Raw genomic sequence first — 14,395 nt, forward strand, 5'->3', positions numbered from 1 at the left:
TATTTTTTATTTAAAAAGAGGAGGAATATGGGGAGCCAGAACCATCTTCTCACATCCTTTCAGTACAGTGAGCTGTACTAGTGGTGATACCTGAGGCTTCATTTTTCTAATCAATAATTTTTCAACAGATTTTCATATACTGAATTACTTGTGCTGAAACTGATATGTGAATTTTCAAGCCTTTGTGTCAGTTGTTTCACCAAAGATAGGTTTGGTTTCTTAAGTTGCTTTTAATTATAGAGCAGCACAATCTCTTTATGGGCCTGCTTTTGGAATATACTTTTGCCAAGCTCTAGGCAAAGAAAAGGTCTTAATTAAATGAAATACATTTAAAATAATTTTTTTAAAAGGAAGTTGAAGGCAGAAAATTTTTGTATGAATGGGACTTGTTTTATTCTAGGAAAAAAAGAAAATGAAGGTACATACAGACATGAGAAGATAGTTTCTGATAATAAATGCTGCTACAAAAATAATTTGTATCTGCATATGAGCAGTATTAGCAAGCCTTTTTCAAGATACGGCCCAGATCCAAGGAATATTCACTGTAAAGATGATGAGGGGAAAAGAAGCCCAAAGACTTAAACAGGAAATTAGTCAAAGGATCAGATTAATTAAGTGAATCAAGAGATCTAGTGAATCAGTTAACATGAAGTTTAACAGGTGGTGAAAGTGCAGTGAGAGCAAAGAAGAAAAAGGTAGAGAGGGAAAGCAAAACATTTGAGAAAAGTGAAAGGGTGAAAAAGGAGGGAAAATGTAAAGGAAGGTCACGAGAGATTAATTAAAGAATTAATTTCTCTTATCTGGGAAAGCTTTACAGTAGAAGGTTACAGACCAATGTCCAGTGCCTGGGCATAGATGTCAGGTTAGTGAACAATGAAAAGGACTGGCTTTTGGAGGGTATTATTTCATCTGTTTCCCCTAGCATGGTGAGGGAAAGAGAAACTATTCTTCACTGAACCATGTCTGAAATGATGTAGTTCCACATTTTTACATAATCTTAGACTGCTTGAGTTTGGCCCAAAACAAGTTTATTCTAACAACACAAATATAAGTAGATATTTGTTATAAATTGTATTGGAGACCTACCATTTATTACCCTTATAACTGAATCTATGAACATTTTGCACATTTATCCCGTATCACCTCTGAACCTTGTGTGTCTTTGTATGTAACATTCCTAGGGGGGGTGTTTCCAAGCTTCTTTCTGTAAAGAAGCACAGCCATACACTCCTATTCTTATGTTGCAAAACAAAAACCTAATTCTCAGCTGCCTCTTCAAAACTCATAGTATGTTTGCCATTGCATTGCATGGGTCATGAATGACTGTAAAATCTGTGCAGCAATCAAGTCTGTGTCTTAATCTCTGAGAGAACTGAATTTCAGTGCTGGCAGATTGAAGGTGAGAACACTGCCCCTTCACTAATGTCATGTTTACTATTTTTTTCTGCCTTCCTCCTTTTAACACACAGGTAGCAACATAGCAACATGAAGAACTCTACTAAAGGTTCTGCATAAATCATTTTAGCTTTCTTTAAAATTACTTTAACTACTCTGTAATATTTATAAGAAAACTCTATGATTTTGAGACATTTGGTTGGGTTTTTTTCCTTGTGTTTGTTGTGGGGTTTTTTTGCCACACTAAGAGTATTTCAATTTCATTATCCATTTACCCAGTTCCCCTTAGAGAGATCTCCACCCACTGCTAATTTCAGCCTTGATATTTCTACCACATAGTCAGTATAGGCAATATTCTTATTCAGGATAAAACAAAGTTCCACTAAACGTCTCCTTTCCTCAAAGTTTATTTCTATTCTGACTGCTCTGAAGCAGAAGAACTAATGCTATATATATATATGGTACTTATGTAATGAGGATGCAGTACAAGGCATTTTATTTTTGGACCTCTGTAGAAAGAAACGCATAGAATACAGATGAACACATTAACCTTTCAATATTCTGTAATGTAATGTTGAGGTTCTATCACAATGCAGTTTTTTTAGTAAGTACATTAGATACTGGTCTTATGTTCCTTGCTAGACAAGATGTATTCTGTGAATATCAGTGGTATTTTTACATGAGTATTTAGAACATAAATGATTCGCTCTACTGCAATGTACATGCAAGCCTTCTCTATGTGATATGGGTGAGCATGTGTGTTTGACAGTATAGATTACCACATATACATGGCCACAATCCAGCCTTTTCGATTTTTATAGTTTATATCAGTGATATCCAGAAAATCCTGCTTCCCTATGAAAACAAAAGGATTTGCAAGGCTTTCCTCCCACTGCTTGGTGCAAAGACACTTAGTATTACGCTGCATTACCTCCAGTAGGAATGATGCTCACTTTTCAGCTGTCTTCAAAGAAAATACACCCACACGTGTACTGAATGGTTTATGTCATCACTGTGTTCAGAGTTATTTTGAAATAATTTATTTCTCTTTGAGAAACAAGAGGAACACATTTCAAAAAAAATTTGGAGAACTAAATGAAATTTTTGCTCACTACACCCTTGCATTTTTATTTTTTTTTTTTAGTAATTTCTATATAAGCTACCATACTAAGCCCTGTTCTACAACTCCAAAATGATGAGTTTGCTTGTGAAAGCTAATAGTGTATATTGGGAATGTGCTCTTTGCTGAAACTGAGCACTTTAATCTTTTAATTCTGATATTAATTTTCTTAAGGCATTAAAGATCAAAAAGTGAAATCTGTTAAATCACTTCATTGTAACAGTACTGCATTTCACAAATAGGAAATCATTTAATTTGTCTGCAAATCTTGTCTAATCACTTTTAGAGGTAAAGGGACACTCTGGGAATGAAACCTTGCTAAAACCTTTAAAAGAGATTCAGCTAAGCTTCCTATTTGTCGATGAGCTCTCTATGAAGATAGCCTGCAATGAAGATAGTATATTCTGTAAATGATGACCAATCTTAGAAGATCCGCGAGGGTAATTGGAACTGGTCCTGTAACTTATTTAAAGAAAAGTGAGAGGGGGGGAAAAAAAAATGAAAAGAAAAAAAATTCCACACCACACCCTCTCCCACCCCTGTTCTGTTTCTGTTGCCTTCGCAGCTACACACAGATTGATGATTTCCTTGAGAACGTGCTGCAGAGGTGATGAGAGCAAAAGTGGATATTGTCTCCTAACGGTGTAGTTTCAGGAGAGGGATAAGGAGTGAATTTTTTTTTTGCTTCATTCTTAATGAAGCCAAGAGTGTTTAGACAGCTACTGTCATGTTGAAAGATAAAAGATGGTGGAAGTAGAGTGACAAATGTATTGGTGAAATAGAAAGGACGCAGATGGAAAAAGAAAAAAAGACACAAGATTTGAGAATTCTCTCATAATTTGCCTGAACTAAGGTAAACAGACAAACTTTAATAATCTCCAAATAGTAAGACTTTCCCTGTCATCAGAAACCCTGTCTTAAAATACATACAGTGGAATTAAGTCTGCTATTGCTTTAGAAATGCTTTTGCCTTTTGACACTTAAAGATATCAACAATGTGAAAATGCTTAGAATAAAATTTTTGTCCTTAAATGCTTCCATAAAAACTAGTTTTAGGAGAAAAGGGTCTTTATTGGAAAGGTATCAGGCTTTCAGTTGAGTCAGAATATCAGTTTCCCACTTGGGCAGCAGTACTACTACTTGGCAAGGTTTTCTATTGGATCAAAGTTCGCCCTTGATTACACCACTGTAAATAAGAAATCATTCAATAATTTTTCTTTTTCTTTTTCTTTTTTTTTTTTTTTTTTTAAGTAGAACAGTTATTTAGTGTAGCCAGGTATAGTAGAAGAACCCTACACATATTGTAGTTTTTCTTTCCAGTTCTCACAAAGGTATTAGTCCTCTTCCTCTAAGAAACTGTATACAGAAGGGAAAAAATCTATTGAATATGAAATCAACGTGCAATGTCTGATATGGAAAGTGATAAAATAACTTGACAAATTAGAAACTTGTGATAAAAACCTGAACTGAAATGTTATCAAGATCAACCGCACTGTCTTGCTGTGGGTTTTTTTCCTATGTATTCATTGATTTTTAAGGCACTGAGCATGACTGTTAAATCAATGATAGTTTGTCACAAAATTGTAGAGTAAAAGGACTACATTACTGGGGTCAACTACAAATTAGCCCAAAGGGTAAATGCAAAGGGAGTGCAAAAGCTAAGGAAAACACCAGCAGATGTGAAGTACAGCAACAATGTAACAGCTGTTAGAAAATGTATGTCTTCATGTTTTCTTGTTCCTCTAATTGTTCATCTTGTGCATAATCAAATTCACTAGCTGTGCTGCTGAAGAACGTGTTACGTGAGAGATTTATTGAGTATGTATGTGTTTAAAATCTTCAGTGCACTCTGTGTGACTGAGATATTGTTCCAAAAGCAAAGTCACAAGTATCTTTAAGTATTAGGTTAGTATATATTCAAAGACAAGGCAGTCTTCTTAATTTGTCTTGCTATTGAACCTCAGAAGGCCACATATCTGGGTATGTGCTCTTATTTTTGTACTTTCCATTTCTCATGAGGTCAGACTGAAGATGTCATTCTGTTTTTATAGTTGTTCTTAAATGACCATTATGAATTCAAGGACTATTTTTGAAGTCCTGATATTGTTTTTAGGTGCTTATAATGTGACCCTTTAGTCACACTGACCTATATTGTCCTGAATGTTCATTGACTTTATACAAAATATGCTACAATCAGTGGGATTGCTCGAAATACTTCATACCAATGGAAACAAGTACTTGAATGTTTAGATTCTGGGGACTCTGAACGTTTCATAGAAGTAAGCCCTAAATTACCTGTGTAAAATATGGAGCTATTAATCTGTGGTGGCATCTTAGGAAAAACGTGCCTTTTTTCCTCCCCATTAACTATCCCCAATTAGTCACGAATTTTCCATTTTTTGCACGTATTGATTCCCTTTGTACAAAGGAATGTCTTACAAGTGACACATAGGAAAGACAAACTCCTCAGGAAAAAAAGCTTTCTGGGTCACAGTTGAAGTTCCTTATAGTTTCATATAGAGGAATGTGTCTTCCCATTTTGTGCCTGTTTCACAGGATGACAGACAGACAGACATTGCTGTATGTTAATCATGTGAGGGCAGAGCAGAGAAAATTCTGGCAGTCTAAGGTATATGCTGCTGCAGTCCTATGTAATCTATATGAGACTGCCTACTGTCTTTTTTCCAGTTGATTCTTGTCTCTTAGTTACAAACATCTTGTTCTTTTTGCTGATATTCTGCTGCTTAAATTCTTTTAGGTTTCTTTCATTTGTACCTGTCAAACACATTGTCATGTTTCTGTTCTGTGACTATATGAAAATACAACTTTGACTCCGGTTTCTGATACATTTGCTTTTGGTTACCAGCTTAAATCTACTCTTAGCCAGGATATGTCACAATTCTTCCAAATCTCAAACTTTGAAGCAAAAAGTGCTTAAGGCAGTGGTAGGGGTTTTGTTTTGTTGGCTTTGAAAGTCTGCCATTTTGTTTTTCCAGACCAGGTATGTTTGTGACATGGACCCGTGTGCTGGCCAGTGGGTGCTGCTTAAATGGAAAACAGATGAAGGGCAGTAGATAAGCATAGATTTTTGCCAAACTGAGGTTCTGTGAAATGTCACAGAACTGGACTGGAACATATTCTCTCTTTTTTCAATTGTGAGAAACATATACAAGTTCTAACCAGAAGGGAGAAAGTTCTAGGTCAGAAAATTAAATCCAGTGTGGTAATGTTTTGATGGAAGCTTTTCTTCATATAACCTCTATGTTTATCTGTAACACAAAAGGCTTAGCTTTAGGATGCTAGGAAACAATACTCTCCAAACTCTGTTAGTTCAGATGGCCTGTGTTAGATTTCTTTTCAGTGGACACTCTTGACATTTGGAAAATGAGATTCAGATCCAACTCAGAATCCATTTTTTTTTCTGGCACTGGTCATTCCCCACCCTACCCTGAACTGGTAATGCTGTCTTTGTTTAGTTACTGAATCTGCAACACTTACTGTTTCTTCATGAATAAGGATAAGCAGTTGCCTGTGGAGCTGATGTCAATGTGGGTTTCTCATGAATCAACCAGCAGAGTACTGCTGGGCAGCTGATTCAACTCTCCCCTTTCCCTGGAGCCCAAATGGTCTCTGCTGCCATATGCTTGCTCTGCAGTGGCCTGAGGGGGCAATATTTCAGAGTCTGCTTTCACAACCTGAATTACAGTTGCTGGCATTATAGGCTTCACTCTGAAAAACAAAGCAAGCAGAGCATCAAAGCTGCAAGATTATAACAGCCTTTTTTTGTCTTCACAAATGAAAGTTGTAAATTAAAGAATGTCTGCAGTAAACAGCCAGGGCTACTTTATTATTTATTTGTATTTTTACACAATACACCTGAGCATAACCTGAAACCTCCATCGAATTCATCAAGCCTTACAGTACTTTTTTTACCTGCTTGGAAATGTAGTGAACAGTGATCATCCAATTTTACTGTCTTTGCCTGGGGACCTTGCAGTGAATGCTGATGAAATAGTCAGTTGATTAGAGACAAGCAGTCTTTCAAAAAAAGTCCTAAGCAAAAGAAAAGCTATTTCCCACATCTCTTACAAATAGCAATTAATATTCCATAGTGAGGGTGATATCTGAAGGGAAGAATAAAAAAATAACATGAAAAGGAAACATAATTCTTTAAGCCAAACAAAAAAAAATATATTTTACCCTTCTACTGTTGTCTGTGATGTTACAGACTGTATTCTAATCCTAACAAACAGCCACTCCAGGGAATTTATGAAGGAATATCTGCAGGCTCTGCGGTGGCACCATCTTATAAGTTGTTGCAAGGAAGATCTGCCAGCCTTATAACTGAAAATGCAATGTCCTTTCTTGTTAGATTCACACAAGGTACATCCAAGGAGTAGGTAATGTCAGTAAGGATAATTACCAAAGATTTATCTGTATCACTAGATCTGAGTATGTGTTTCTGGAGTAAACATTCAGATCCAAAGAAATCACATTAAAAAGACAGCATCAGAATTCCAAAACAATTAGTTTATGCACAGAAATATGTAAAATATGCAGCTTATTTTATGTCACAGCCATGCTTCCAACAGTCCTCATTATACAGCTGTAAAATGCTGAAGGCTGCCAGATTGCTCTATTGTCTATGGGCTGTGCAGAAGGCATTTTTCTCCTATGCATGGCAAGCACCTTGCACACCTGCAGTTACACATTTGCATACAATATATTTTTCCCATTTCCCTCATATGGTAATAGTTTTTAAAATGACACATGAACAATCTAAAAACATTGTTCTGTTACACGTGGTATGATATTCAATTGTTCAGAGATTTTGACTCATATGTATACTGCATGATATTAACATTTTTAAAAGGTTTTGTTAACTATCTACTCAAAATATTGCATCATATGTATTGCATCATATGTATCAAAATATTGCAAAATATGTATCATGTAGAAAAAAGTTGGATTCCCTCCTCTTCTGCTTGTGGAGCTAGACCTGACTAGGGTGTCAGTGGTGTATGAAAGGGGTTTTTTTCTAGTGGAAACAGAAAACAGGGCACATTGGTGTTTCAATAGATTTGGAAAATAATGTCAATTAAAACAAAAGTCTTGCAAGGTTTTTACTTGTCCTATATGTTGGTGTGCCAGCTTACATGCTTGATATTCTTGGAGGGTTAGTATTATAGACTGGTATTGCCTCATTTGAGTGCATACACATAAAGGAGTAGTCATATGAATATAATTTAGGCATTCGTATTAGCTGGATAATTTAATCTGGATTCCAAGAGGAAAGGATCTCATGAGAGGACGATTCTGTCTTCCTGCTATGTGTAGAGCAGCTTGTGCAAGTAGCTATCTAATTTACCCAGCTGATCCTAAAACAGAGTTGTATGAATAACCCTCTTTTCCTTTTTCCTTACCTTAATCATCATAAACAAGATCATGACAGCATCACGGTATTTCACTGCTTAGAGTCAAATAAATTACAGCTGGGAAAGACAAATTACCCTATTAGTTAATCTTCCTGTCTTTCTAGGGTTTTCCCTTAGAATACATTATCTAGCATCCTGTGCAATAGAGTGAGCTCTTCAGTGAGGAGGATTGTTAGTTCCCTTGGGGAGCTATTCCTCCTTGTACAATTTCTCATTTTAAGGAAGCTTTTGTCGTTTTTTCTCCATGCAGAAAATTAAGTGAAGTCTTTTATCAATCTATGTATTTATGTGGTTCTTGTCACCCACGTATCAGTATTACACCTGTAAAGTACACAAATTTCTGTCTTATTTCTCCCTCTAGGAGTGGCTGTTTGTGTTATTCTGCTATAGGTATTGTAGGACACATTCTGGCCTTCCTGCCTCTGTAGCATGCCAAGCATAAGTTGTCCATCATACCTTTAGTGGATCATTCTTCCATATCTCTACCCCTTGCCACTGCTTAGGATGTCATATTCCACCCCCATTAGTTTTTCATCATGGAAAAGTGTCCACTGGACACTTAAAAAGTGAATGATTTTTATTTTTCACGTGGCTTCCTTTAAGTGTGGGAAGATCTAAAAAACCCACACGTGACCTCTGCCATCTGCTCTAAAGCAGTCCTTAAAACTCTTCCATGATGCTTGGGTACCATAGACCCTGGGGACAGGTGTTCTAACCTGGCAGCATGTAGGTCAGTGCCACTGTGTGCTGACAGCATTGTTTCCCAGGATGATGTACATCCTCTTGTCACCTCCTTGTCCCTCTTAAGTTATCTGTCTGCATTTTTTTTTCCCAGTGCTCACTCTAGAAATCTCTGGGAAGAGAACTTGGTTGCACTGTAAGACCTGATCTACATATTGGTCTTTGACAATAAATTAGCTATTAATAATAATAATAAAAATGTAAACAACTGCTGATGTAGCAGGTAGGATTGAAATAGCATATGATCTACAAAGAAAATCCAAAGCACTCATCCAACATACCCTCATGTATTTGCATAGACACCAAGCTATGCCATTTAAAATACCAACATTTTATATATTTTGCATATGCTAATTTCTGAAGTGCATCACACAGGTTTCTATTCCATATACATGTTCTTTATTTGGTTAGTAAAATCTGTAAATCATAGATTTTGTGTTTAGAAATGGTCTCATATATAATAATAATAATACAGTATGATGAGGCTTAAAACTATGGTTTTGTATTTAAAAAATCATCAACAACAAGAAACAAATAAGAATAAGTTTCTTCAGCTTTGAGGGAGTAATAATTTACATGTCAAGAAGTTATGCAGGTTTTTATGAGATTATTGCAGTTTTATTCAATAAAAAAATGTTACCATGACAACAGCTGTCATGCTACCTGTGAGATTATAGAAAAGAAGGACAGGGAAGAAAAGGCTTCATCTGTGGAAAGAATGCTTATCTGACCTGCTGAATACAAGCTTTGCTTTGACCACTACTGACTGCATGGCTACTATCAGCCAAACTGAAAATCTATCTAGAAATTTTGAAGCACTGTGATACTCTTAGAAAACAGAACAGTTGGTAAATAATGGTATGTCTTTTTCATGCAAATATACTCTTAATGCCCTGTCAGATTGGTAATCAGATTTTCTGAATAAAAGGGAGATTTCAGCTTGTCAAGATTTTGGAAAAGTAGGAGAAAAGGAGTAAGGAAGACCATATAAGGGCATCAGAAAAAAAAAGGAAAACAAAAAACAGAACCAGAAGGCCATCTGAAAATGCTAAAAGATAGTTCTACTATGTTGCATTATGGTCACATTTTTTATTTTTACCAGCCACTACAATCTTTCAACAAAATGGTTGCTTCATTGAATATGGATTCATGTAAATTTCTGGCAACGACTATGCATTACTTCCTCTAGAACATACAAGTTTTTTTGGGTTGTTTTTTTTGGTTTTTTTCAGTACTCACATTTCACTGCCACACCAAAAAATTTGCTTTCCTACTCCCTGTGGCAGCGTATGCATTTTTCTTTCTGATTAATGTGCAGAATGGGTGCCCTGACTTGCACATAAAAGCGGAGACAGAACAACAGAGGAGCACTAGTTGAGCACACACATCTTATTTTTATGAAGGTTTTTAATCTTAGTTTGCCAGCAAACATGGGCCTCCTTACCTAGCCATATAAAAGTACTTTATTGTTAATTGTGTCTCTGATTGCTAGCCTGTTGCAAAGAGAAACTATGAAGCCTGGCACTAACAGAGTAAAACCATCAGCAATGGTTAATGACTACATCACATTAGAGGTGTTCATTAATTAAAATCTGTTGAATCTCTTTGCAGTCCATATTCAATCACAGGGTCATTAGCATTGCAGAAGTGTATCCCGGGAAAAAAATGCAGAAAATTTTTTAACAGAACATCTTAAAATTTGCATCATCTATCAAAGAAATTGTTTTCTTTTACATAAGACAATATTAGGTACATAAAGGAAAGAGAAACGGTGATTATGTTGTTGGGCCAGATTTTATGAAACTGTTGTATTATTGTAATTAGGACAACAGTGACTTCGACTCTAATAGTGGCTTTCTTGTAGAAATGGCACCATTTCAAATTTATAATCTCTAGCTAAATGAGTTTGTTGTAGTATTGACAAGGAAACAAACAAAAGCCAAACGCAGTAAAAACTAAACACAAACAGAACCCTTAGCTGTTTATTTGCTGGATATAACCCAGAATGTTGGGGGTTTTTAAAGAGCATGCACTCAATTAACGCTTTCCCCTGCATTCTTAGTGCTTTTTCAGGAGTCTCCAAGTGAGTTCTCCAAATCTTTTGTTCATGGTTAGTTGGAAAGGGTTCTATCAGTTGTTGGGAGTAGGATACATTGCTGCTACTGGACCCTTCGTACCTTGCAGTGAAGCCCTAGAACAGCACTGATGTGGCAACATCATCTGCAGCTGCAGAGGGGACAGGTTTTGCTCCTGCATATACTTCTTATTGCCAGTATGAACATATTAATGTTGCATGTTTCACACCTGCAGAAGATTTGATTTGAAGCATAAAACAGAAAAAAAAAATCAAATTAAAGGTGATAAAATTTAAACTATGTAAAAGCTTAACTCATTTTAATAGTGAAAGCAATTTCTTTAATTTCTGTTTCATGATTGCTTACATCTTTCATAAACAATTTTCATCAATAAGACTGCTGAGAAAAAAATTACTGAATTTTACAGACCTCAGAACTGTGTATGATTGTCGGAAATGAAGTGCTGAGTGTCAGAGGCTGGCAGCGTAAGAAATTGATTTCTAGGAGCTGGAAGAGTATTTTATTTTTCCTTTCCCTTCATTAGTTTTATTATGTGATAGTATAGTCACACTTCAAGTGAACTGTCAGAGAAAGAAAAAGAAGATTATGCCATTCCAACCCTTGCTTTTGTATATCTAAACAATGAATGGGAATACTGACTATTTTATATTTATTTTTAATGTACGCATAAAGTTCATATAAACTTGGGGCCTCACTAAGTGATTAAATAGTTTTATATCACAAAAAATATCTTGAGAGCCAAGCATCAGGATTAGAAGTAATGTTAGACAGTGATTGTCTCTTTTTGTTAAGTAGTATTCAACTTTAATGAACATTTGGGATAAAGGATGAGTTTATCAAAGAATCAGCATACTCATTAATTTGAAATTCTGAAATAAATATCTATAGAAGTTGTCAAAAATTCTTGAGTGAAAAAAGAATAGACACTAAATATCAAATCTTTCTAAACAGGCAATTGAATTATTTCTGAAGTCCTTTGAAATGAGAGCCAGCTCTTCAAATCAAACAGTCTCAAATAAGTCCACAGTTAGACTTCTTTATTTTCCCTGTTGCATAAAGTATATCATGGTAACAAAATGTAACAGCCTAGATAAAATATTCCTACAAAAAATGTCACTGTTCTGTAATCAGCTTTATCTTATTGAAGCCCTGTCCCATTGTATGATGTTCTGCACAATCTTCCTCTGTTTTAGGAGATTACAAGACACAAGTTGTATGACAGCAGCCATAGACACTTAGCACATGACCTGCTATTTCAGTTTGAATGCAGCTGAAGAAGGCACTGACCTCAGTGTTCATATTTGGAATCCCATATGGGACAGCAGCTGTGAACTGCAGGAAATATCCTGCTGGGATGGTGGGGCTGTAGCCTGAATTCTGTCTGAGGAGATGTACAGCTGTCACTGTGGCCTCATCAAACCATTATTATGGATGCAACCCAGGAGAAGAAGAAAGAAGCCTTTTTAATATTGTTTTTCTATGCAGTCTCTGTAACATGGCAAGGTTCTTTGAAATGTGATTTTGCAAATCTTAAATGCAACATATTATATTGTATTATTAACCTCATATTTCATATCCCTTTGATATGATTCCTTTGCAAGTGCTTGAAGTCTACACAGATCTATCAGGTTGCTTTAAATGCATTCTACAAAGAAACCTTAAATAATACAGCTACTAAAAAGATTTTTCTTTTACACAGAAATTCAGTCTGCTGGCATACATCATCGTGAAGGAAAGTGTTTTGTTTATGTTCCACAAGTAATATTTAAAGTTTTTACTCATGTTTTATTTTCTTTATTGTTGTTCTAGAACTCACAAGGAGATTATTTACTTTCTCAAATTACATTTTTAATAAGTTATGCAAATTTCTAGTAGGAGTGTAACCGTTGATTGTTTGTATTCTTTTTATTTAGGCACCTTTGTTACTAAGGTAACAGCTACAGATGCAGATGATCCAGTTTATGGAAATAGTGCCAAGTTGGTTTATAGCATTCTGGAAGGACAACCTTACTTCTCCATTGAGCCACATACAGGTAGGTGACTCTGAATATGAATCCCTAGGTTGTGTTTACACAAGTGACCATGCTTCTCTACTTTCATATTATATACTTAAACTGGGAGTGCAAGTAGATACCTGTCAGTATTACAAGGCTGTAGCACTTCTCACTTGTATTCTGTCAGCCTGATCATGTGAAAAGACAAAGATCTTTATGAATGATAATGTCAGTAATGTGATGCTAATATTGAAGAAGTTACTGAAGCAAAAGTGAAGGTAGTGCATGTGTGACTTGTAACTGATGAGGCACTGAAAGACTTGGCCTGAGGAATTTAATGAGCATAATGTAATTTTCAATATGAGACTACAGTATATCCAGTTAGAGAAAGTACAGTTTAGCTGGAATGTTTTAGTGACTATATTGTGGGTTTTCATTAGAAATTATTATTCTTTCTGGATAGGGCATTCTGGGGGAAAGAAAGACCATGACATGAGTGTTGCTATGAAGTTTTATTAGCATGCATTTAAGATGACTTATTTCTCTCCTGTCTTGAAAGTAATCTGACAGAACTGCCAATAAATCCATTCCCTCTTGTTTTCTGTATATATGTTGTACTTAGAGCAAATTTATTTTGTTACGTCTGGGGTTTCTTTTTAAGTGATTAGATAGCATTTCTAATATTCTTTCACTAGTTTCTAGAGGCTGTGATCTCTTCAGTAGAAGAAAAGTATAATTCATTTTAAAAGATACAAAAACCCACCTGAATTTACATAACCATAAAGGAGTAAAGCAAGAGTTAAAAATTCTTTTTCTCATGCAGATTAAAAAAAATATTAAATAAGTGCTAGGAAAAAAGGATGCTTTTAAAGGATGCTTTTGATAGATCAAGTGTGCTAAGTTTGCTCACCAGCATTAAGCAGAGTACTCTTAGGCCCTTTACAGTTCAGAAGTTCCTTATGCTTAACTTGTGAGGTTGCAAAGGATAAATTATCTCCCTTTTCTAGAACTGCTCTAGCTTGCAGAGACTTCAGGTAATAGTATTGGTTGATGAACATTAATAGATTAATTGATTAACACATTAAAATATTCTCTTCTGGCTGAAGGACAGTTATCCTAAATGTGAAAATGATATCTGGAATGTGGTTCAGAATTCTGTTTATGTTACACGAAAAATAGAGTTTTACAAAGAATAAGTGCAGCACAGCACAATGCAGTAGGCTTGTTTTAAGAATCAGTATGTCAAGGTAGTGATATCAGTGAAGCCCTTTTGTTCGTGCTGTCTAATTTGTAACAAGTCATACACAGTTCTGAAGAGACCCCTGGCCATCAGGTATCAAAATATATGATTATCTGTTTCTCTTTAATATTACAAATTATTGCATGTAGTAGTGACTTGAGTTGGCTGCCCTATTTAGAGGGGGATAAGCTGTAGACCCTTTCTCAGTTTGTAGTAGGAAACATGCTTCAGCATAAGAACACTGCAGTTTTCACAGAGGAGCTGAGAAGTGTATTCTCCACTTACAGAGAAGATTTTTCAATTCTTTCACACAGAAATAGCCTACAATGAATATATCCAAATGTAAAAAATTGTTGATTTTTACTCAGCTTTAT

The 14,395-nt window shown here is 35.5% G+C and overlaps 1 protein-coding gene across 4 annotated transcripts in view; it reads left to right on the top strand.

Moving 5' to 3' along the window:
- Positions 1 to 14,395, top strand: part of CDH8 (cadherin 8) — a 140,640-nt gene that overhangs the window by 52,289 nt on the left and 73,956 nt on the right. For 3 of the 4 annotated variants that reach the window (XM_008491636.2, XM_030457619.1, XM_030457620.1), the window contains one exon: positions 12,701 to 12,820. The exons of the other annotated variant lie outside the window; for it this stretch is intronic. In XM_008491636.2, coding sequence (XP_008489858.1) covers positions 12,701 to 12,820 — 120 coding nt within the window. The remainder of the gene's footprint in view (positions 1 to 12,700; positions 12,821 to 14,395) is intronic. 4 annotated transcript variants of the gene reach the window in all.

This window comes from Calypte anna, chromosome 11 (genome assembly GCF_003957555.1).
Source record: "Calypte anna isolate BGI_N300 chromosome 11, bCalAnn1_v1.p, whole genome shotgun sequence".
Classification (NCBI taxonomy): domain Eukaryota; kingdom Metazoa; phylum Chordata; class Aves; order Apodiformes; family Trochilidae; genus Calypte; species Calypte anna.